The sequence below is a fragment of the Urocitellus parryii genome, chromosome 8, assembly GCF_045843805.1.
Source record: "Urocitellus parryii isolate mUroPar1 chromosome 8, mUroPar1.hap1, whole genome shotgun sequence".
In the NCBI taxonomy this organism is placed as follows: domain Eukaryota; kingdom Metazoa; phylum Chordata; class Mammalia; order Rodentia; family Sciuridae; genus Urocitellus; species Urocitellus parryii.
Window position 1 is genome coordinate 106,877,505 of NC_135538.1, and position 23,003 is coordinate 106,900,507.

The following is a 23,003-nucleotide window of genomic DNA, read 5'->3' on the forward strand; positions in this document are numbered from 1 at the left end:
ATACAAATATATATTTACATAACATATGTTATAAGGCACCTCATGATTCGGGAATAAACAAGGTTTACAGAGTCATAAATCCAACCATGAACCAAAACTATATTTTAACTGTAATGGACGATGTACTATAATTGACAATGAGAGAACTGAAAAAGTCTATATGCATGACTGAGACATATGGAGAAACAACAAATAATTCTTAAAACAATGAAGTCGCAAGTATCTTAGCAATACGAAAATAAAAACAAAGAATTGTAATTGGTACCTCTGCAGAGTAAGCAATGAGGGGCACAATTGTTTTACTTACTAAGCCTTACACAACCATTGATTCTTGGATCAAGACCTTGAAATTATGTTTCTGACTATGAGAGAAAAGAAAATGAGATGTAAGGATACCGAAATTCTCAATAGTGTTTTCCAGGTTTGAGAAAAATCTGTCTCTGGCATACAGACACCCGTGGAACACAAAGAGCTGTGGATATACCATGTGTGAGGGAGAGTGATGAAATTATTACCACTGACATATGATGTCAAGCCAATGAGAAAATGCAAGGCAGTTTCTAAAATCACTGCACATACATCTCATTTCTTGCCAGGATTGCTAGGCAATGTGAAAAATTTAAATCCTGTGCTTTACTGACAGGTATAAAAGACTAGTGAAGGTAGAAGGACTTGATTCAAAATTGTTATAATAATGTAGAAATAAAATCACCTAACAACTGAATCTGCTGATTTAGCTTCTCTACTAGACAAATGTTTCAGGATCTATTCATTCAGGACTCAGTTTCAAACTGCTGAGACCCTGAAAGAAACAAAACCAAACCACTTAGTGTTCTCCTTCATGATACCTTAAATATAATAATGAACGCAAAAGGCTCCTCTACTATGTGACACCATACCTGCAGAATTCTGTCCTGGGAAGCTGGCGTTCGGGGTGTTCTAAGAGCAATGCTGTTGTTGGTGACATTGTACTCAGACAAAAGAGTACTGGAAGCAGAGTTTGTTATGCCAGATTCCTCAGCAGTCTGACGTGCAATTTCACTTGCTTGACCTACTTTTACAACTTCCTGAAGTTCTGCATCTGAAATCTAAAAAGACACAATTATCACAGTAAGCAGCATTTTAACTGAGGACCAACACAGATTAAAATTTCCATATTCTAGAAGATGAATTGCTGAAGCTATATAGAACACACAGAGTCACTGCACTACCCCTAACTTTTTTGACTTTAAAATTTCTATTTTTAAGCCAGGTGTGGTGTGCACACTTGTAATCCCAGCAGCTCAATGGGGCTGAGATAGGAGGATCGAGGGTTCAAAGCCAGCCTCAGTAACAGTGACTAAGCACCTCAGAGACCCTGTATCTAAATAAAATACAAAACAGGGCTGGAGATGTGGCTCAGTGGTTGAGTGTTCCTGAGTTTAATCCCCAGTACCCCCCGCAAAAAAAAATTTCTATTTTAAAAATTTTAAAAGCCTTTCCTACACGCCATGGGGATAAAATTCATCTATGATACAGAATCAAGCTACAACAGCTATATTTCCATATTGAAATTCTTTCAAACTAATATGCTTATGTACCAAGAACATAAAATAATAGTTTTTGTACAAAACTATCCATATGGGAAGGAAAAAAAACCATATAAAAATATCAGAGAGTCTGCTGAATCACAAGATCCTTAAGAAAATCTAAAGGTAATTTTGCCAAAATAAATATTCTAAGGGGTGTTAAGGGGAAAATTTCAGACAAAATTAAACTTAAAAATACTACTAGAAAGAGCAACATATGACAAAATTCAATTATGTTCATGCCCACAAGTCTTTTGTTGAGGCAGCCAAAAGACTTCTGGGGAAACAAACTCTGCTGGTCTCCTAAGTCCTTACCTCTACTCCATTAAACCTGTCTGATTCTGAAGAGCTATACTACTCAAAACAAGAGGTTACTCAAAGTTCCCATGTTTCTGACCAACTATTACTAAATCAAAGGACTATAATAAACTGAATGAGGAAATATTTGTATTTCTCTTTTCCACAATTCCCACACTGACTTTTCAGAGCTGTTTCTCATACACACACACACACACACACACACACACGCACATACACAAAAATATTTTTAGTGTGTGTGTGTTTCTAAGATATAGATGGATACAATATAAACTTTATTTTTTTAATGTGGTTTTGAGTGCCTCACAAGTGCTAGGCAAGCACTCTACCACTGAACCAGAACCCCAGCCCATTTCTTTTCTTTCAAAAAGAAAAACATGATATAACAAAACACTCCCTGAAAGAAAGCAGCTTGAATTTCACCAAGCCAGACTATACCTATCCTGATCAACTACAAATAAGTGGCCAAGAGCCATAGCTGGTGACAAATTGCTGAGTGTTAACAACTACTTATTAAACCATCATGAGCAGTTTAAGACTTCATATAATAACTTACACAGAGAGGCCGTTGCTTATTTATCATATTATACCACAATAATTTATTGTTACACACGTGGCTCACTCATTACACTAATTTCTTAAGGGCACTCATAACAAGCCTGAAACAAAGGCGTTCAAATATTTGCTGAATAAATGAAATGAGCTTATAAATTCATAAAATAAAGAAACTATTTTTATCAGATTACCTGAGGAGCAGGAAGAACTAGTTTACTTCTCTTTTTAGTAAATTCAGAAACACCACTAGTTTGAAGAATAGCTGATGGCAAATCAGATTCTTTTTTCCTTTTCAAATGCTGTTTGTCTTTTTTTCTATCTCTTCCTTCTTTTTCACTATAATGAATCAAGATAGAGAAGAAGAGATTTTAAGTTATACCTTGGCAATAACAGCAAAATCCATTTAATTATTCATATCCTTTGAAAAACAATCTTATTTCTAAAGAAAATAACTTAAAAAAGCAGAAATAAAATACACAAGCTGTTAGTATATTCAAAAATGAAAACTCAAATAGTAATAAAATTATTAAGGGGATACATTAAGTACTAAAAATTAAAACATAACCTGAAGATAACATAACCTGTGATAACAAATATGCAAAACATCACATATAATGGCAAAAAAAAACACAATTCCTATATTGTGATTATATTCATATAAAAATATGTGTGCACATAAGATGAATGCACAAAAAAGGAACAGTAAAGGAGATGAAATAAAAACATGAATTTTTAAATTTCTCCTTAATATTGTTATTAAATTGTTGATTTTTAAAGTATTCAATTTTTTAAAAGGGTATTACTGAAAAACACACCCTAAAGTTGTTAGAAGCCTAAAGCCAGGATCAAAGCAGTCTTTCAAAGCTCCTATACCTTCTTTCCTTCTGCCTGTTTTCTTTTCCCCCCAGCTAGTCTACTCCTTCCAAACAATGAGTTTTCCTCTTTAATCTCTTTATTCATAGGGCCCATAAAGCAAGGTCCTGCTTTGAGAAATATATACAATCAAGTACATTCAAGTAAATCCTATTTTACAGTGGCTGATATCTGCTTAGGAACCGTTCATGTAAACAGAAATGGAAAGTAAACAGAGAGAAGCAAACAAAAACTTCTTTGACAAGTATAAAATATTCTCCCTATAATAAGCAGATTTAAGATTTAAGAAAACTTTGTAAAAAAAAAAACTCTTAAAAGTAGGTGAAATGGGGCTGGGGTTATAGCTCAATGGTAGAGTGCTTGCCTCACATGCATGAGGCACAGGGTTCAATCCTCAGCACCACATAAAAATACATTAAGATATTGTGTCCAAAAAAAGAGGTTTAAAAAAAAAAAAAAAAAAGATGAGTCCTCTGTACTCTAAGACATAAACATTTATAAATATACATACTTATCCCCATCAAGTGGGAAACTTAAGAATGGAAAACATTGGTAAGTTTTTTCTTTTAATTTCATTTTAATAAAAACATGGTAAAGTTTTTACTCAAAAAAATACCAGTCCAGATATTAACAGATTTTTTTTCAGGCTATTAGTAAAACATCTGATTTGTCCACAAATGTACCTAAATGTTCAGATGTGATTTAGTGAGTAAATAGTCAACTAAGACCTGGTTGTGGTGCTGCACACCTATAATCCCACAGACAGGAGGCTGAAGCAGGAGAATCTCAAATTCAAAGCCAGCCTCAGCAATTTGTGAGACCCTCATCAATTACTGAGACACTGTCTCAAAAGAAAAAAGAAAAACAGGCTGGGGGTGTGGCTCAGTGATATTCACCCCTGGGTTCAAATCCACAAAGAACCAACCACTATAAATCAACCACACAGCATTCTGTGCTAACAAAACGAGAGACAGGGTCACATTTGTTTTCTCAGAAAGGTGAACGAACACATTACATAAAAACAGCATATGCAGGCCACATTTTGCTAAATCATAAAAATTTGGCTCTGACAATAACAACACAAAATTCCCATTATACCTTTCTATTTCCAGATCAGAAAGGCAACTTACGATCTTAGCTCCCCATCAAGATCCTGTTGTCTTAATTTCCTAAAATCTGCATCAAGGGACTGGTAGTTTTCCTCAGAAGTATCATAAAAACCAAGAGCAGGCTTTTTTTCAAATGGGATTTCAGCATTATAATCAACTCCTCTCTTCTTTTTTCTTTTCTTCTGAATTTCTATGCCAGCTGCTCGAAGTTCTCTTCTTTTTTGAAGGGCAGCAAGACGCCTGAAGAATAAGAATACAAAATCACCTTGAAAATCATGTAACATGGGGCAAAGATGGATTATCCAACAGAGTTAAGAAAACGACCTGGTTATTTGAGATAGAAATATTTATTGTAAACCTTCATCTCATACTGTTCACCAAAACAAATCCCAGTTTTGATTTAAATGTGTACACATACATATATGCACATAAAGCAACATGAAAAATCAGAAGAAACGATATGTAATTATGTATCCGATCTCTGGATAAGAATGTACTTGCTCAATATAAATTAAAGTCAAAGAAAAAGATCAACAGATTTAAGATCTAATTTTTACAACAGCAGCAATATAAAAACCAAAAATGAAATAAAAAGGCAAATTATAGGAAAAATATTTGCAATTAATATTAGAAATGATTAAATATAAAAAGTCAATGCTCCAAAGGTTGGGGGAGAACAAATTAAAATAACAAAGTTTTATTTGATAAAGAATCACAAATTAATAGGCACCATTTGTATATCTAATTGATATCATCCCACTTATTTTAGTGAGAAAGGTATAAAAAGTAGAAAGCCTCCCAAAAAGGTAATGAGAAAATAAACTGGGACAGCTTTCTCCAAAACAAATTTAGAAATATGTATTAAAAGCCTAAGGTTTTTCATACCCAGCAATTTTACTTCTCAGCCTCTAGCCTAAGGAAATAAATCAGAACATGAGCAAGGACTTAATGAGAAGACTGTTCGTAACATTAGATAACTAGACATAATCTAAACATCCATCAATAAGAAATTAATTAAACGAATCTGTAACATGCCTATAAGACAGGATATTATACAGCCATCTATGTAACCTTTAGAAAGGACATACATCTCCTCTAACAGACATGTCAAGAGGCCTAAGTGCGTAAAAATTGTTTACACACTAAAGAGCAACATGCAAAAATTACCTATCAGTGAATAATGGGAATGATGTGAAGGATGTCCACCAAAATTTAACCATGATTGTCAGTGAAGGTGGAATTCCATCTAAAAAAGAAAACTTTTTTTCTTTGAACTTTCCCATGATGCTATAACTTTAATGATTTAATGACAAGAAAAGTTGCTCCAAATATTAAAAGGAAGGAAAACAAGTCACAAAACAGTATATATAAAGGTGACTCCTAGTGTGAGTGCATGAGGAAGTCCATAAATCCCTATCCCCAAAGGCACTGATGAAAAAAACAACCAGAGCTGGGGATGTAATTCAATGGATAGCACTTGGCTAGCATGCTCAATGTCCTAGGTTCAATCCCCAGTACCACCAAAAACAAACTAATCTTGGCACTACAGATGTGGCTGGCTGGTAAGGCACTTGCCCAGCATGTGTGAGGCCCTGGGTTCAATCCCCAGCACCACAAAAGAAAAACAACGACAAAAAATAACCAATTAAAGTTCTGGAAAGGATCTTAATGAAATATGGCCAAAAATATAAATTTAATTCAAGAAAATTTACTTAAACTCAGCAAGAAAGCAAACAAAAGGGGTCAGGGTTGTGACTCAGTGGTAGAGCACTTACCTAGCATGTGTGAGGGACTGCGTTTGATTCTCAGCACCATATATAAATATATAAAATAAAGTCCATCAACAACTAAAAAAATATTTTTAAAAAAAAGCAAATAAAAGTATAGCAGCTGAAAAGAGACCCATTGTCTCCTACCCCTCCAGCTCAAGGAGAAAGAAACATCATTCCACACAGCCAAGAATGTAAGGTTCCCTCTTCCTACCAGCTCCCAGTGTTAGGGCTTTCACTTCAGGAAAAGCAGGACATCAGAATTTCTTACCCTGCCACCAGACACCCACTTGCAGAAACTGAATACCATCAAGAATGACTGAGAAGTAGAGCTCCCGTTTCACCCAAACAGTGCCACCTTGGGCAGAGTATTGCTGAGACTACTACTTGCCCCAGCTTCTGGGATGAGTGTTCCATGCTGAGAAAGACAACATAAGGAGAACTGGGCTACTACACATCACATCATGCTCCCACTGCCCACCAAGCACTCAGTTCATAAAGGAGGAGTGTCACTCAGACACTTGCATTGTCAGAGCCCTGGGAAAGAAGCAGGTCACAGAACAGAAGAGCTTCAAATCTCCTTCCAAAGGAAATTACTTCATCTGTAGAGTATAGAGAAATTCTAATCTAAGGATACTCTCAAAAACAGCGGCAATTGTGGTAAAAGGCAATTAGTAAACTAACAAATTTGGGCTTGGGTCGTGGCTCAGTAGTAGAGCACTTGCACTGGGTTCTATCCAGCACCACATTAAAAAAAGAAAAAAACTATATAAACAAAATAAAAGTATTGTGTCCATCTACAACCAAAAAAATGTTTTTTTTTAAAAAGAAAGAAACTAACAAATTCACTGGAGATATAGGCACAACTATAGGCCCACTAGTTGGCCAGAGAGAAACTGAAAGAGAAAGCTGTAAGGAACCCTCCTGGAATCAGAACAAATCTTCAACACTGATTCCAGGTACTATCCCTTCAAAGGAGCCCAAACTGACCTGGATCAGGCTGTGGAACAATTTATACCTCAGGACACTGCTAAAAACAATACGCACACAGCTAGGTATAGTCAGGGAAAGAGATGTCAAAGAGATGCCTGCCCAAAACATGCCATCCCTGAAAACACGGGCATATCCAAGATTGCCCCTCCCTAAGAAGCAGCATCAGAGACCACATTTCTTGCCAGGAGGGAAGGAAGCAGAGAACAGAACACTAAAATAATGAAGTTGGTTCACCAAACAAATAAGCAAGCAACTAACAATAAATAGAGATAGGAAGGGGCAGTACCCAGAATTGCTACAATATATCAACTAAAATAAATGTCCAGTTTCCAAGAAAAAAATTAGATAAACATATTACAAAGAAACAGTTACAGGACTGGGGACATGGTTCAGTTGGTAGAGTGCTTGCCTCACATGCACAAGGTTCTGGGTTCAATCAAAGTACCACAAAAAAATAAAATAAAAAAAAATAATAATAAAAGTTTGCACTTGATTTAAAAAAAAAATTACAAGAGAACCAAATAAGATTAACAGCTGACCTCTCATATGTATAAATGTAGGTAGGTTTATGTACACATAAAAATACATCTATATTGAGAGAAAGTTTTGGAAGAATATATTCCAAATATTAATCTTGTTCTTTAAATAATGGAAACAAAGACTTCAAATCACATTAGAAAACCTTTACCACATATTGTTAATTGAATATCACAAATCCTTATAGCAAATGCATATTATACCAGTCATGTCCTCAAAATATAAATATTAACAGGTACTGGAATTAAAAGCATATTACTTTCACAATCAATAAAAATGCTTTTAAGTTATTAGACTTGTAATTTAACATTTAAATAGTCCTGCATGCACTTTGCATACAAGCCAATCCAACCTGTATGTACAACACAACTTAGAAAAATGTGTTTATTCTACAAGAAAACCTACAAGAAATTGTAGAGTTAAAATCTGCAAAAATATATTGAAAGCAATCGATGTTAGCCAAACTTTGATTTTTCACAAATGCATCTGCTATAACCCTTGCCCACCCACATGGCTAATAGGCTCTAAAAATTAGGTCTCCCAACAATCTTCCAAACAATTCTTCCAAACAAAAATGGAAAAATAATTTTTTTCAACTTTACATTCTTAATCCTAAAAAGTATAAAGCATAGAAAGTGGTAGAGCACTTACACTGGGTTCTATCCCAGTGACTGAGGCCTAATAGAAAATTTAGCTACTCTCTGGGTTTGTGTTCACTATCCCAAGCCAGTCATACTCCCATCAAAAGTTAACTATACTACACTAGTGACTGGCCAGCTATGCCAAAGCATAGCATCCTCAGGAATGAAATAATACTCTATCTCAGCATATGGTACTTCAAAGCCATTACTGATGAAACCATCAACACAATGATATTCATCATGTCAGGAAGTACTTCCTGGCTAGCTTGAGGACCACAAAAGGCACTGTGAAGGCTAGGGAGTTACTCCAATGCCTGAATCCCAAAAGTTAATAAGCTGTTATACAGTCCAGATGGCCTATCAACTTCATCTTGGTTTCTGGGCCATGAAGAATATTAATTATAGATTTACCAATAAAAAGCAAACAGAAGAAAGTGGAACAAAATCACAAAATCCTGAGTAAAAGACAATGCCTAAGATATATTCACTCATTTTTAAAATTACAGCTTTACAGATGTATGTAGTAGTTGGGTACATTCCAGCAATCTCAAACGTGCATGGAAATCGATTTCAGTTCATTATCCCCTGACCCCTGCTTTTCCCTCTTCCTTTTCTCTTGCCACTCCCATTCTCCTTTCTCTACAATTTCTTTAATTTATATTTGACTGGTCCTTTACATTACCCTATCCTTCCCTCCCCCTTTTCTTTATTTTACTCTAGCTTCTACATATGAGAAAACATTCGACCTTTGATTTTCTGAGTTTGGCTAATTTCACTTAGCATGATATTCTCCATTTCCATCCATTTACCAACAAATGCCATAATTTCATTCTGTTTTATGGCTGCATGTAACTCCCTTGTATATATGCCACAATTTCTTAATCATTTCATCTATGGTGGGCATCTGGGTTGATTCCATAATTTAGCTAATAATCACTAATTACTTAACGAAGATTTCTACAAAAGCCTAAAATTTGGTTCAAGGCTTATGTACTCCATGCTCAGCCAAGTTTCTTATTTCATAGTCAGTGCCCTACTAAGAAAAACCAACTGGCAGTCATGAAAAAGTTAGTCATCTGTGTCCTCCAGTCACTTGACTCCAAGATGCTGTAACAGATGAAGCTTTGGTATACTAACAGATCAAATACTAGGTTAACTGTGCATTACTTCCGACATGTCTTCAAAAATTTTTAAACACATATAATGTTTTTCTGTAATTACTCTAAAATGGTTGTTGGGGGGAACAGCAAGTTTTTTTAGAGTAATAAAGAAGCAATATAGAAAAAAGGACAAGTAAGATTATTATTCATTAAACAGCACTGATAAATAATCCAATTTTAATGGGCTTAAGAACGAACAGACCATTTATTGAAAATGAACTGAGAAAACCACACCTTGCTTCTTCCAATTGTTTCTCTCTTGCTTTCCTCTTGGCCTTCTTTCCCTGAGTATTAGCCAGGCGGGCTCTAGCTTCAGAAAGCATCTCAAGTTCATCTGCAAAAACAAAGGGAACAACTAAGATTCTTTCCAAGCAAGGTATGTAAGATATACCCTAGTGCTTAAAATAAGAAAAATAAGAAAAAAAAAAAAAAAACATAAATACGGTGTAGCATAAAGGAGAAACTACGTTTAAAACCAGGTTCAACACTTGCTAGCTATGTGACCTTAGTCATCTATTTACCCTCCTTGAGCAATTCCAACTTTACAGGACATTAGGTTAAATAATTAATAAGCAGCAAACGTGGATCTAAGTCCAATTCCTCTGATTCTTGGTTCAACGTCTCACAAAATCAACAAAAAATCTCCATCACAGTCTTATGGTATTGCCTTCTCACAGAGATTAAATGATCTGTCTAAAGACAAAGAAGAACTGAGGTCCAATATCCTGACCTGTTGGATAAAAGAATGAGAAATAGAACCTCATACTTTTGGGAATCTGCAGTTTGGTTACACTGCTTAAGATATTAAATGAATTGAAAAAATGAAAGACAAAAGGAACTATCCAAAAGAACAACTATTCTATAATAGAACAGACTAGAGATATTTGAAAAGATACTTACAATAACAACTAATAATAGAATTCTGAAAAGTCACAAGAGTTCAGAAAGGAATTTTAAAAGTTTAAGAGGCCTGAGGAGTCTATAGTTAATGAAAGAAACTAATCTCTCACAAGCATACACTCACCCTCATCCATATCAATTGGATCAGGCCGTGCTGGTTTTGTTTCTGGATTTGGATCTATTTCTCCAGGTTTAAGTTTTCGTGGATCATCTGTTGTTTCCTCTTCATTGTCTCTTTGGGCAGTTTTGTCCCTAAAAAAAAAGCTCAGATGAGTTACTCAGAGTTATCATACCACTTGGTTCTCCTTCCCCACCACCAAAAAATAAACAAAAAATAAACAGCTTTACAGATGTATGTAGTAGTTGGGTACATTCCAGCAATCTCGAAATGCTCAATAAATGAGCATTAATAAAGCAATTCTGTCACTGCTTCATCTGAAATAAATAGTATTAAAATTCTCTAATTTCAGAGAGTGCTTTAATTCACTATAAAACAGGATCCAAGCAGCCCCTTAATTGCAAACACAGTGCAGCCATACAAACACAAACACCAACAAAAACACAAATGCTCTAATAGTTCATTCTCAGTAGTATGATCATGGGTGACTTTCATTTGTTCTTTTGCTATTATTTTTTTCCCCAAATTTTCTACTATGAACATGTATGACTTGTATACTTTTATTCTTTTAAATAAAAAGTGTACACTAAAAGACATGGTTTTAATCAACCACATGACATCTGAAATATAGAGCCCAACAGCTTTAGCTCTTCTGATTTCAGTCACATCTATCATTAAAACTTAAAAGACAGGAAATGCTAAAAGTTTGTTCAATCTCATTAACATATACACACATTTTAACTGATTTTGAATATTTGCTTACAGGAGAAATTCATAGTGTTCCAAGCACTGGGCTGCTGTTCTTCCAATTATTGGAGCAATAGTCCTCCACTGAGTTGGCATCAACTTAGCCAAGTGCAAGAGTTTTTCCTCTTCTTCTCTGGACCATTCTGTTTTCTTAATGCTTGGATCCAGCCATTCATACCTATTAAAAAGATAGTATTTTATACATTAATCACCTACTATAAATATCTAATTTCCACACTAGATACACTGACTTCTACTATTTGAAAAACATGCTTTCAACCTTCAATTACTAAAGTGCATTTTTTTGACAAGAGAATATTCACTGTGTAGTAAACTTATGCCATTTAATATTCTCCATCTTACTACATTCTACTGTATTGTAATTATGTAAGATTCATAATACTTTAAAAAGGTAATTTGGGGCTGGGGATGTGGCTCAAGCAGTATCTCGCTCGCCTGGCATGCTCGGGGCACTGGGTTCGATCCTCAGCACCACATAAAAATAAAGATGTTGTGTCCACCGAAAACTAAAAAATAAATAAATTTTTAAAAAGGTAATTTGACTGAAACATGATCATATGCCTTCTTTTTCAACTCAGTTGTTTTTATTTATTTTTTTACTAGAGATTTTGAAATTATTTGGAAAAAAGACAATACTACCTCATTTTTTTAGTGTTTCTAGTTTTCATAATACTTCCCCATAGTCCACAAAATGTTGGCTTATTTCTTTAAGCATTTCATTATACCCGCTAACTGCTGTTTCATTTGTCTGGTATGCTTTTAAGTTTAAATAAAATATTATTTAAACTTTAAATAAAATATTATGATATCCTCTGTCTTTTCTAATATACACTCAACCCACCTTTTGCATCTAGTACTTCGCTAGATGAGAGGCTGGCAAGTAAGACATAAGTCCTCACAACCTCTAGAGCAAGAACTTAGTGCCACTAAGAGAAACAGAAACCCAAATCACTTCTTCCTCCTAAGAACCATCTACCTCTGCAGTCAAATTTCTACCTTCTGATCCTTTCTTATATCCAAATGCCTAGGAAATTAAGTCATTTCGTACAACCAAAGTTTCTTTCTGGGAGCGGATGGGTAGAGTCTGGGATCATATCACTCATACCAAGAACAAATATAAACAATTTAATGCAGCCACCTCCCTGCAATTTAAAAGGTAACACCATAGATATAGTATTGGCCTACGTTGTATTTTAGTGTAGAAACATATAATATTTCAATTCTGTTATGAGAAAACTCAATTATTGTAAGTTTGTTCAGAAAATTAACCATTATATGTCATTTTTTTTATTTCTTTGTGAAAATAATTCTTAAAGCAACCAATTTATAAACTTTTAGGACACAATCCATTTATAAGCTGGGGACCATCTGTCCTTAAGATTTTATGCTTCACAAAGTGCTCTCAAACACATTAACACATTTAAAAATGGAACTTTGATCTCCATCAGTTAGTTTCAAGTATTTTTATCCCTAACTGGAAGAAAACAGGGGCAGGGTAAAGGAAATAGAAAAAAAGTCTTGCCTAGGAAGCAAGTGGCAGTTAAGCCCAAAATCCCATTTCCCATTCTATATCCTGATGCCATCTTCGAGACAATTCAAAGAACTGTATATTCGCCTCATCATAATCAAGGTCACTTTTTGTTTTCCATTCTTTAACTGGTACATACCATCTGGCTTTGCACTGCTTTGCTGATTTTCTATGCAGCAATGAGGCAATCCTGGACCACTGGTTTTTCCCATATTTCATTACTGCTGCTTTCAGAATTTCATCCTAAAAGAATTGTCAGAGAGAGTACATTCAATCATAAAATCCAAAATGAGAAAAGACAACATTTAAATTAACTCTTGATGGAGGGGGAGAGGAACCTCAGGTTATAAAAAATAAAGGTAAAAGGGGGACAGGGTGTTGGCTCTCGCCTATAACCCCAGCAACTCCGGAGGCAGAGGCAAGAGGATCACAAGTTCAAGGCAAGCCTTGGCAACTTAGCAAAACCCTGTCTCAAAATTTTAGAAACAGGCTGGGGATGTAGTTCAGGAAAAAAGCACACCTAGGTTCCATCCTCAATATGGGGGCGGAAATAAAGTACAAAAATAACAGCAGGCAAGAATAAAATAAAATTTAAAAACTAAGAAGAAATTCCTCAACAAACTGGAAATAGGAACAGCCCACTTTCAGCAACACTACTTCCTGACAGATTAGCAAAAGTATTCTTCATTGTAGCTCTTTCCCTTCAAAAAAGTTTAGTTCATTCATTTATACAATCATTCAAGAAGCTTTTCCTAAATACCTACCTTGAAACAGGTCTGTGTATTGGGGAAAGGAGAAACAAGATACATCTACAGCTCAAGAATAACTTGAGGGACTGGAGTTGTGGCTCAGTGGTAGAGCACTTGCCTAGCATGTGTGAAGCACTGGGTTTGATTCTTAACACTGCATATAAATAAACAAAATAAAGAAACAACGTGGGACTCTGGTCATGCACAGCACTGCCTCTCCAGTCCCTTAACATGCACAATGACTCAAGAATTCACATCTCAAGTCCAACCTAAAAACTAAATATTTCTCTCCAACCCCACCAGTCAGCTCACCCAATACAAACATACAACAGTAGTCTCTAAATACTATTTTACCAAGGCACCCAATACAACATAGAATGCACCAATCCCTGAACAGCCTGGAAAGCGAAGACGCAGACACCAGGGATGATGAAGCCACAGATTAATGCACTTGGGATATTTTACTTTGGGGATTTTTCCACATCAAACTTGAGCTACATGTCTTGTATTTGAATCTCTGTACTTCATTTCCCCTCCCATTATCAGAAGAGTTTTTAAAAGATTGCAGGGCTTTGGTACAGGATTGTGGCTCAGTGGTACAGCACTTGCCTAGCATGTGTGAGGCACTGGGTTCGATCCCCAGAACCACATAAAAATAAGAAATAAAGGTATTTATTTCTTTTTTTAATTTTTGAATATTTATTTATTTATTTTAGTTTTCGGCGGACACAACATCTTTGTATGTGGTGCTGAGGATTGAACCCGGGCCGCACGCATGCCAGGCGCGCGCTACCGCTTGAGCCACATCCTCAGCCCCCAAGGTATTTATTTTTTAAAAAATTAAAAAAAGATTGCAGGGCTTTGACACTGCATAGAAATTGTGCTGTTAATTGATTCTGTATAAGTGTCTCTCCCTTAGAAGTAATATCTTGGGGGGTGGGGGGCCTAGGGCTGTGACTCAGTGGTAAAGTGCAAGCCTAACACGCATGAGGCACTGGGTTTGATCCTCAGCACCACATAAAAATAAAATATTGTGTCCACCTACAACTAAAAAATAAATATATCTTTAAAAAAAGAAGTAATCTCTTCTCCAATTTAAACAGTATGGTTCCGTAACCACAAGCTGAACAAATTATCACTGCATTTATCTGTAACTTTGTTGAAGTACTGCTATACTTCAGCACATCTTCAATCAAATACATAAGCAGGTATCCATCCACCCTACTAGTCATTCCCAAACATCTGCCAAACAACCTATTTCATGTTGGCTAGTATCCTAGGTCCTAATCTACCAAGACCTGGTCCTTTTGCAATGCTGATTGGTGAGGGAAACAACAACTAGCACTTACTGAAAGACTACTATGTGCCTGATTCTGTTGTAAATACTCCCAACGTCTTAACCCATTTAATCCTCAAGAGCAGTAGGAATTATCTCCTTTAAAAAAAAATGAGGAAACGGAGGTGGTAAGAGGTTAAGAAACTTATACATCATCACACAGAAAGATATGATGTTTGCAAAAGGACAAAACAAACTATAATAAATGGACAAAAGAGGTACCCAAGACTCCTGGGGATGCAACTAACTCTTACAGGGTGGATGAGCAAAGATTCCAAGATGTGTTTCTGAACTAGGTTTGAAGGATGGTCAGGAGGATGCCAAGCAGTAAAAACACATTCCGAGAAGGCACAAGAGGTAAACAGAGTGCCTGAAGATGCATTCTGGGAACTAGTAAATTCAATGCAGTCTGAATGCAACCTGCACTAAAACTTAATTTCCATTTTACTCCAGTTCTACTGCCCTTGAGCTCACCCAGGGCATTCATTACCCACTACGTTTTTTGAAAGTAAAAACTGAGGCAGGCAGTTTGTTCTGCCTGGCTTCTATCCAGGCAAAGGCAAGAATAACAGGAAATTAAGAAAGAGCGAGACCTTGGGATCTGTAGGGAGGACAGACAGGTTATGCCTCGATAACAGATAAGCAAAGCGATGAGTGCATAAACGGGCTCTTCGAACCTGGCACTCAAGTTTCTTTCCCAGTGCAAGGGAGTCAATGAAAACCAAAGTTGTGGCCACAGCAACTGCTTTATTTTTGAGTCCCAGAGACGGAGGGGTTGCACCGACTGAGAGGGTGTTGCCCCAGAAATCAACTCTCGCTGACGTCCCATTTCCCCCGCTAGAGTTCCTCCAAAGGAGGAAGGGGGCGCGCCCTCAATTCAACAAACATTCACTAATGGCCCAACAGATGCCTCGCAGTGAGCTCAGAGCTTAGCGCCAGGTGGTTAAATCTCGATCCCTGTCCTGGAGGCGCTGAGATAACACACCGCCAAACAAGGTAAAGGCCCCGAGCGTCCGCTCTCGCGCAGAGGCCCCGCGCAGACCCCGCAGGGCATCCTCCTCGCCTCCCAAACCTCCGCGCGCGTGCGCACAGCTGTCGGAGGGGGCGGAGGGCAGCGACCGGCGGGAAAAGGAGACTCACCTCGGTGTTCCTCCACACGCCCCCTTTGATCATAATTCGTGGCATCTTGGCGGCAGAGTGTCCCGGCAAGCGGCCGAGAGGAGCTTCTGAAAAGTAGTAACGGCGACTCGGTCACGAAACCCAAAGCCGCCACTTCCTCCAAACGCGACCTTCTGCTTTGAAGAGAATTGCGCAGGCGCAGGAGGGCGGGCCGACTAGCCGGTCTCGCGAGATGTCGGTAGCTGAAGGGAAAGAAGAGCTCTGTGAAACCTTCAGGGTAGCAAGACTGACATAAAACCATCAAACTGCGGCAGCCAAAGCACCCTACGCCGCGCGCATGTCCAAGACGGGGTCGGAAGAAACCAGGTTTCTCGCGAGATAGCAAAGGTGGAACTTGGCTAGGAACACAGAGGTGGCGTTGGTCGTGACGTCACTCAGTGGCCGGGGGTGGAAATGTCAGGAGACGGGTTTCAACCCAGTTGGTCCGCAGAGAGCTTTGTTAATTTATTACTGTAGCATTATATTAAGCATTTCGCTACTAGGAATTTATTCACAGAATGCTCGGGAAAAGGCTCAGTGTTCTAACCCGTAAAAATAGAGATAATGATGGAATCAATCTCATACGATTATCCTAAGGATTAAATGAGATCATAAACCTGGCACAGTTATCTAATACATAACTGCACAAAAAAAGCGGCAGTGATTATTGCAAGGAGGGCAACGCCACTCACCCCGTCCCACCTCTAGGAGATCCGTGGTTATCCCAGAAATCAACAGACAAGTCCCATCAGAGCTTTTCATTCATCATTCATCAGTCTGTGTTGATTTAATAAGAGTTGCTATTGATAAGCTCTGGCGTTAGATGAATTCTGGTTAAGTTGGAGTCTTGGCTCTTTTCAGCGTCCTCATCTGAAAAATGGAGCTAAGAATACCTACTTCACAAATTGGCGGGGGGCGGGGGGCGCACATTGAAATATAACTAAAAGCCAATGAGGTAGAGATTGTCAAGCTCTCTGCCATCCTAACTCCCAATAACACAGTCTTCTTCACTGTTTCAGAACATCTTTTTGGCACCAGCCCTGAAAACTATGAAAATATTTAGTTAGTGAATCAAGAAACAGCTCTGAGTATTTATATAGTGGCTTTCTCTTTATATTTCTTTCTCCATTTTCCTCTTCTACAAGAGCTGGAAATTTAGGGGTTTTAGGTTTATGATAATTTTTTACCTAAATTTTATTGATGCAATGGTAGCTGAAGGGAAAGAAGAGCTAGGACACCCTCTAACCTAAGACACCCAGGAATTATCTACCAGTGTTTTGGACTATGGAGACTAAGATAGGAAGAAAGCAGGTCACAGATATATTGAAAGGAGCAGAAGAAAGGTGTAGAGAGACTGAAGAGGACCCAGCCTTGTTAAGAGTCCCTGGACCTGTATGTTCCAGAGTCCCAGCTACATCCTTATTCTTGTGTTCTGATAATTAATTTGTTCCCCTTTTGATTTTAGCCAGTTGAAACTGAGTTTCTGTTACTTGTAAGCTAGAGTCCTAACAGAGTTAGGACCAGTCCTTTCTCTGAGCCCATTCATATCTAACATTCCAAGAGTCCACGATGGCTTCTTCTTCACACTTAGGATCACTAATTATACCATTGCCACTTTCCTGCCAACTAGAAAAAGGTGCCTCTTCCTCAAGACACTTTAATGTCACTTGCTGGGAAAAAAAAAAGTTGTCACAAAATAGAGATGTTTTGAAAACAGACCACTCTACTATAAGAAATTTAGATCTACCACGTGTATACTGTGAACAGGGCCTCTAGAGGTATATATCACATAACCAACCAATCCAAACAGAGCAGCCCTGTCATCTATCCTCCAAAGCATTTTTGAGTGTGCAGATACTATGTCCCCTTTCAAGGTTCAGAAAATGCAACATCATGAAAGTTCTGGGATATCTGAAACCACAGCCCCATAGCCATAAACACCAGAAAATGAATATGTGGTCTTCAGGATGGCCTGAATTGGCCTGTCTCCTTTACCATATCACCCCAGACTCACCAGTGAGAATGAGAGCTCCCACAAAGATTCCATCTCCACCCCAAGGCAGGACAGCCAAAAGAAGCAACTGCCATCAGGCAGCCAGACTATAGTCATTAGGCCACATTGCAAAAATGAGTGACCACATCTTAACAGGTTTAATGAGAAACTAGCTGTACTTTTTCCTCACTCACCCAAGATACTGTTTCCGAAATATCCCTCAGAACACTAGTCACATGAGATAACTCCATAAACATAAACATGTTTTTCAGATTACGTGAGTTTCAGAAAAGCATCATGCTGCCTTCCCTCTTGTAGAATCACAAAAAGTAAAACCTGTAAGAAATTGTAAAATACATCTGATTTGATTTTTGAGATTTTTTCCCTAGACCCTATTGTGGGTTGAATTGTTTTCTCAAATAGATATGTTCAACCACCAGAGACTAAGAGAGAGGCATGGGTTACATCCTTTCCCTGAGCCTCCAAGAAGGAACCAACCCTGCTGACATCTTAATTTTACACTCTTAGCCTCCAGAACTATGAGAGAATAAATTTCTCTTGTTTTAAACTACTCAGTTTGTAGTACTTTGTTATGGCATCCCTAAGAAGCTAATACACTCCTTTTTTTTTTAATAAAGCACGTCCAAACTAATCTGACCTTACAAACCTTTCTTTCTCATACCCAGGCATGCAAGAAACACCATTTGGGAAATTCTGGCTCAAAAAAAAAAGCGGTTGGATGAGCCATCCAACTTATAAAGGGGTTTTTTTTAGGCTGCATTGTCCCCTACTCTCCCACCCCTCATCATTTTCTGGGGAGCTGGTGCTGAATGGGTTGACATTTACTTAACTAAGGAAAACATGAAAAATTCTAGTTTCCCTCTCATCCATTTTTTTCTTATACCACCAAAGATGCTACGAAGGAAAGAACTAAAATTAGAAGCAATAGTCAAGGCAACACCAAGCACAGTTGGGGGGCAGGGTCAGTCACCCCTGAAATCTTCCTCATCTCCCCCAAGTAAACACACAATTTAAAAATCTGTCCTGCCTCACACAATTTCAAAAGACAAGTCTCAGATTACCATCCCTAAACCTCCCTCTAATGTCAATTAGCCAACACTGGAAAAAGCTAACCCCTGGGTGTCAGGTTACTACAAAATGGGATTTCGTGCACCATGATCCTGGTAATTCGTATCATATTGCTCAACATGGTTAATCACCTAAACTGGCTTGAGTTTCATCTGTTGACTCTTCCCTTATGGTGGGTCCAATTATAATTTGTAATTTTTTCACATTTTTTTTTGGTACTAGGGATTGAACTCATGGGCTCTCAACCACTGAGCCACATCCTCAGCCCTATTTTGTATTTTATTTCGAAACAGGATCTCACTGAGTTGCTTAGCGCCTCACTGTTGCTGAGACTGACTCCTTTCTCAGCCTCCAGAGCCACTGGGATTACAGGCATGTGCCACCACACCAGCTTTATGTGGGTCTCATTTCTAGGGATCCCCTGTGCCCTGAAGTGGAGAAGTGCTCCCAAAGAGAATTTGCTTTTCCTCAGGTCTCTGAGGTTCAAAGGTCAATTCGAGCTCATTGCTCAGTTTGGGATCAACATTCTAATTGGGTAATGAATATCTAGACCCCAAATCCACATGGCACAGTTTTCACAGAAGTGTTTGTTTTTCACATGCATATATCCAGACCCCAATTTATATGCCTAACTACAACTTGGGCAGTTCCACTTGTGTGTATCACAGGCCCCTCAAAATCAACTCGCCCAATGCTGACCTTCTCCCAGAAAACCTGTACTTCCCCAGCATTCCTTATTTCAGGGAAGAGCACAGGGTGACCACGTTTGGTTGTATAAAAAGTTCACTGCACAATGAGCAAATAGGGGCTGAAATCCAGCTTGCACACAGCTCACCCAGGTGCATATTTACCAGCTGTTTCTTTTGGAAGAATGTTTTTCTCAAGCTATGTAAAGATGCCACATGAGCTAGAGGTGGCCCTGGAAACAACTCCACCATCCCCCAATGGCCACTTTTCCTCCTGCCACATCTCTTTCCCTCCTGAAGCCAAGCTATCCTCCAGTCTTACCACTTTCCCCCCAACTACGTCCTCCAAATGCATCTATTTCTACCACCTCCCTATACCTTGCCACAAATGGCAAACAGAAATACAGAACTCTCGGTTCAGTTTGAATTTCAGATAAAGAATTGCTAGTATTATCTGTGTCTAGGGTATCTAATTTACCTAAGTATCTAAGGTATCTAGTCTATCCTTTTTTTAACAGAACTCTTCATTTTTATGTCATGCCCATGCTATGCCCAGCCAAAAAGGCATATTTGTAACCAGGTGATCATCCCCACACTTACTTCTTCCACTGGGAGTTTGGTTCCATCAGCTGTCCCTGTACCTTCTCTACATTTGGTGGAGGCAGACACATTTCCTCAGAAAACAAGGTGTTGTAATATTTGGCTGCTTATTTGGTATGAAGCTGTACTCCTTCATGCAAAACCTAGAAATGCTTGCTTTTCATTGAAGTAATCTTACAAAATCCAGGTTTAGGAGTCTCAGTGTTAGCTCTCAAAGAAGCAGTGGCCTCACTGCTCCTCAGGGTGGCATCAGGCCATAGTTCTTTCTAGAACTTCCTAGTATTGGAAGGACACCAGTCATCTCAAAGGATTCCCTTTTCCTTTCCTAGAGTTCACTGGGAACTTAGACCATAGACCCCCCCTAAAAATTGTACTATCCCTCATCTGGCACATTGCTCAGTCCTGAGTGAAGATATTTATATATCAAGCTCCTCCTCCTCTCTCTCTCTCTCTCTCTCTCTCTCTCGATGTTCCAGCCAGAAAAGAAAAGCATCTCTAGGCTGCTACATGATCTTCAGGGATTCTAACTCAAAAATACAAAGTCAAGTTCTATAAGCAATGCTTTCACCTATCTAGCTTTTGAAAGTCAAATATATAGGGGCCAAAGGAAACAGTCTAACCAAACCAGATTCCTCATGTTAGAAGTGTGGACAATTAGTAGAATCCTACAAAATATTCATAAATGCTTTGTGGAATTTTAGAAATTTAACACCTGCTACGATTGAAATATGGCTTTTCCACTAAAAATTAATGTGCTGGAGGGTTAGTCCCTTACACGATGGAATTGAAAAGTGATGGGACCTTCAAGAGCTAGAGCTTCATAGGAGATGTTGCAGGGTGTAGCTGTCCATGCTCAAAGGCTAAAGCTGGCTAGGTCTTGCAGGGTGGATTAGTTCCCATGAAAACAGGTTGTTACAGAAAAGCATATGCTGGCCCCTCCCTGATCTCTTGTTTCATCTCTGACCATGTGAACTCCTGACATATGATACCCTCTGCTATGTAGCCAGAAGGCCTACTAAAAGCCAATCAGGTGGGACCACTCAACCTTGAACTTTCAGTCTCTGGAACTGTGAGTAAAATAAAGCTCTTGTCTTAGCTGCAGGCATTCTGTATAGGAACCCAAAATGGAGTAAGATAAACCCTAATGTATTAATATTTTGATAACTCAGAATGTCAGAGACTGTAAAAAAAAGTCTTGAAATTATTATGTAGCTGATTTGGACTATAAGTGCCAATAGTTGTATAACACAATTTTCCCTTCTGTTTTTATTTTTCCAGGAATTGAAATTAGAATATCTTATGTTACTCTAAGGACTTACTTGTAAAGTTGTTACTCTAAGGATTTACTTGTAAATAATCAAGTGCAGATTGTTCATATTAATCGTTGCCGCAGTCTGGCTGGGCACAAAATCACGAGCCACCACACACCTTGTAGATTCAAACAGCAACTCTTTATTCCCAAACTCACACCAGCCCTCTACAAACACGTTCTGGGGAAAATTCATGTTCTGGGCAAAATCCATGTACTCCACCAGGCTCTAATCAGCAGGATACGCCCTATTCCTGGCAGGGTACACCTTAAACCTAGAACCACCCTAAATCCAAGGAGCGGGATACTCCCTAAAACCTGATCCGCCCTAATCCAGTAGGATCCTCCTTAAACCCGGATCCACCCTTGTCCTTGAGCAGGGTCACCTTTCTCAAACATACATGCAATGTCACTTCAAATGTCCAAGGCAAGTCCATTTCCACGAGTCCTTCCTCTAAGCAACATGGGGGTACACTGGCAAGGAAATTTTGATGCGTCATTCCTACTTGGCAATGGCTCTCAGCATCTCCCCCCTTCTGATTAATTAAACAACAAGCAATGTGGCTTAAGGACCGTGCCTGGTAGGTTGTCCAATTCAACATACGGTTCTTACCTGTCATGGGAAAAACTGACCTCTAGGCGTCAGCCTCCTGTCTTAGGTTGATACCACTGCAATTGGATCATACCCGTCACTGACTACCGGTCCAGCATACAGCCATACTTGTGGATAGGCCTATGCACCAGTGGGGGGTGAGGTTCTTGCCTCACCTCTGTTGGCCCCCAAATTTAGCCTTGGTGTCAGTGGGGGGGGGGTTCTTTGCCTCACCTCTGTTGGCCCCCAAATTTTAGACCATCACTAGCAGAAGGGAGGAGGATACAGAAATGCCACGACACCAAGCCAGTTGACGGCTCCTTTAGAAAAATTGCATCACTGGTGACACCATCAGCAAAGATATACCAGCAATACCACAATTAACATGGGGTTCGCTGGCAAGGAAATAAAAGTTGCATCACTGGTGACACCATCAGCAAAGATATGCCAGCACTACCACAATTAGCTGCACCAGACGATAGTTCACAATAAACATACAACTGATATATAGTCCAGGCAAGTTCTTCAAGCAGTTCAAATCGGAGGAGTCTATCAGTATGTCCATTTCCTTCCAAAGTAAATCGAGTCCTTGATTGAGCATTACTTGTTGAGTTATATTCATTGATGCATCAGTTTATACAGTTTACTGTGATA

At 38.4% G+C, this 23,003-nt stretch overlaps 1 protein-coding gene across 1 annotated transcript in view; it reads right to left on the reverse strand.

The window, feature by feature from the left end:
- Cdc5l (cell division cycle 5 like) overlaps positions 1-16,281 on the reverse strand; it is a 50,965-nt gene extending 34,684 nt beyond the window's left edge. The window contains exons 1-8 of the mRNA XM_026394454.2: positions 16,063-16,281; positions 12,977-13,080; positions 11,305-11,466; positions 10,548-10,675; positions 9,758-9,857; positions 4,445-4,663; positions 2,633-2,777; positions 900-1,088 (exon numbers count right to left, since the gene is read on the reverse strand). Of these exons, the coding sequence (XP_026250239.2) occupies positions 900-1,088; positions 2,633-2,777; positions 4,445-4,663; positions 9,758-9,857; positions 10,548-10,675; positions 11,305-11,466; positions 12,977-13,080; positions 16,063-16,107 (1,092 nt within the window). The 5' untranslated portion in view covers positions 16,108-16,281. The remainder of the gene's footprint in view (positions 1-899; positions 1,089-2,632; positions 2,778-4,444; positions 4,664-9,757; positions 9,858-10,547; positions 10,676-11,304; positions 11,467-12,976; positions 13,081-16,062) is intronic.
- Between the last annotated feature and the right edge of the window lie 6,722 nt (positions 16,282-23,003).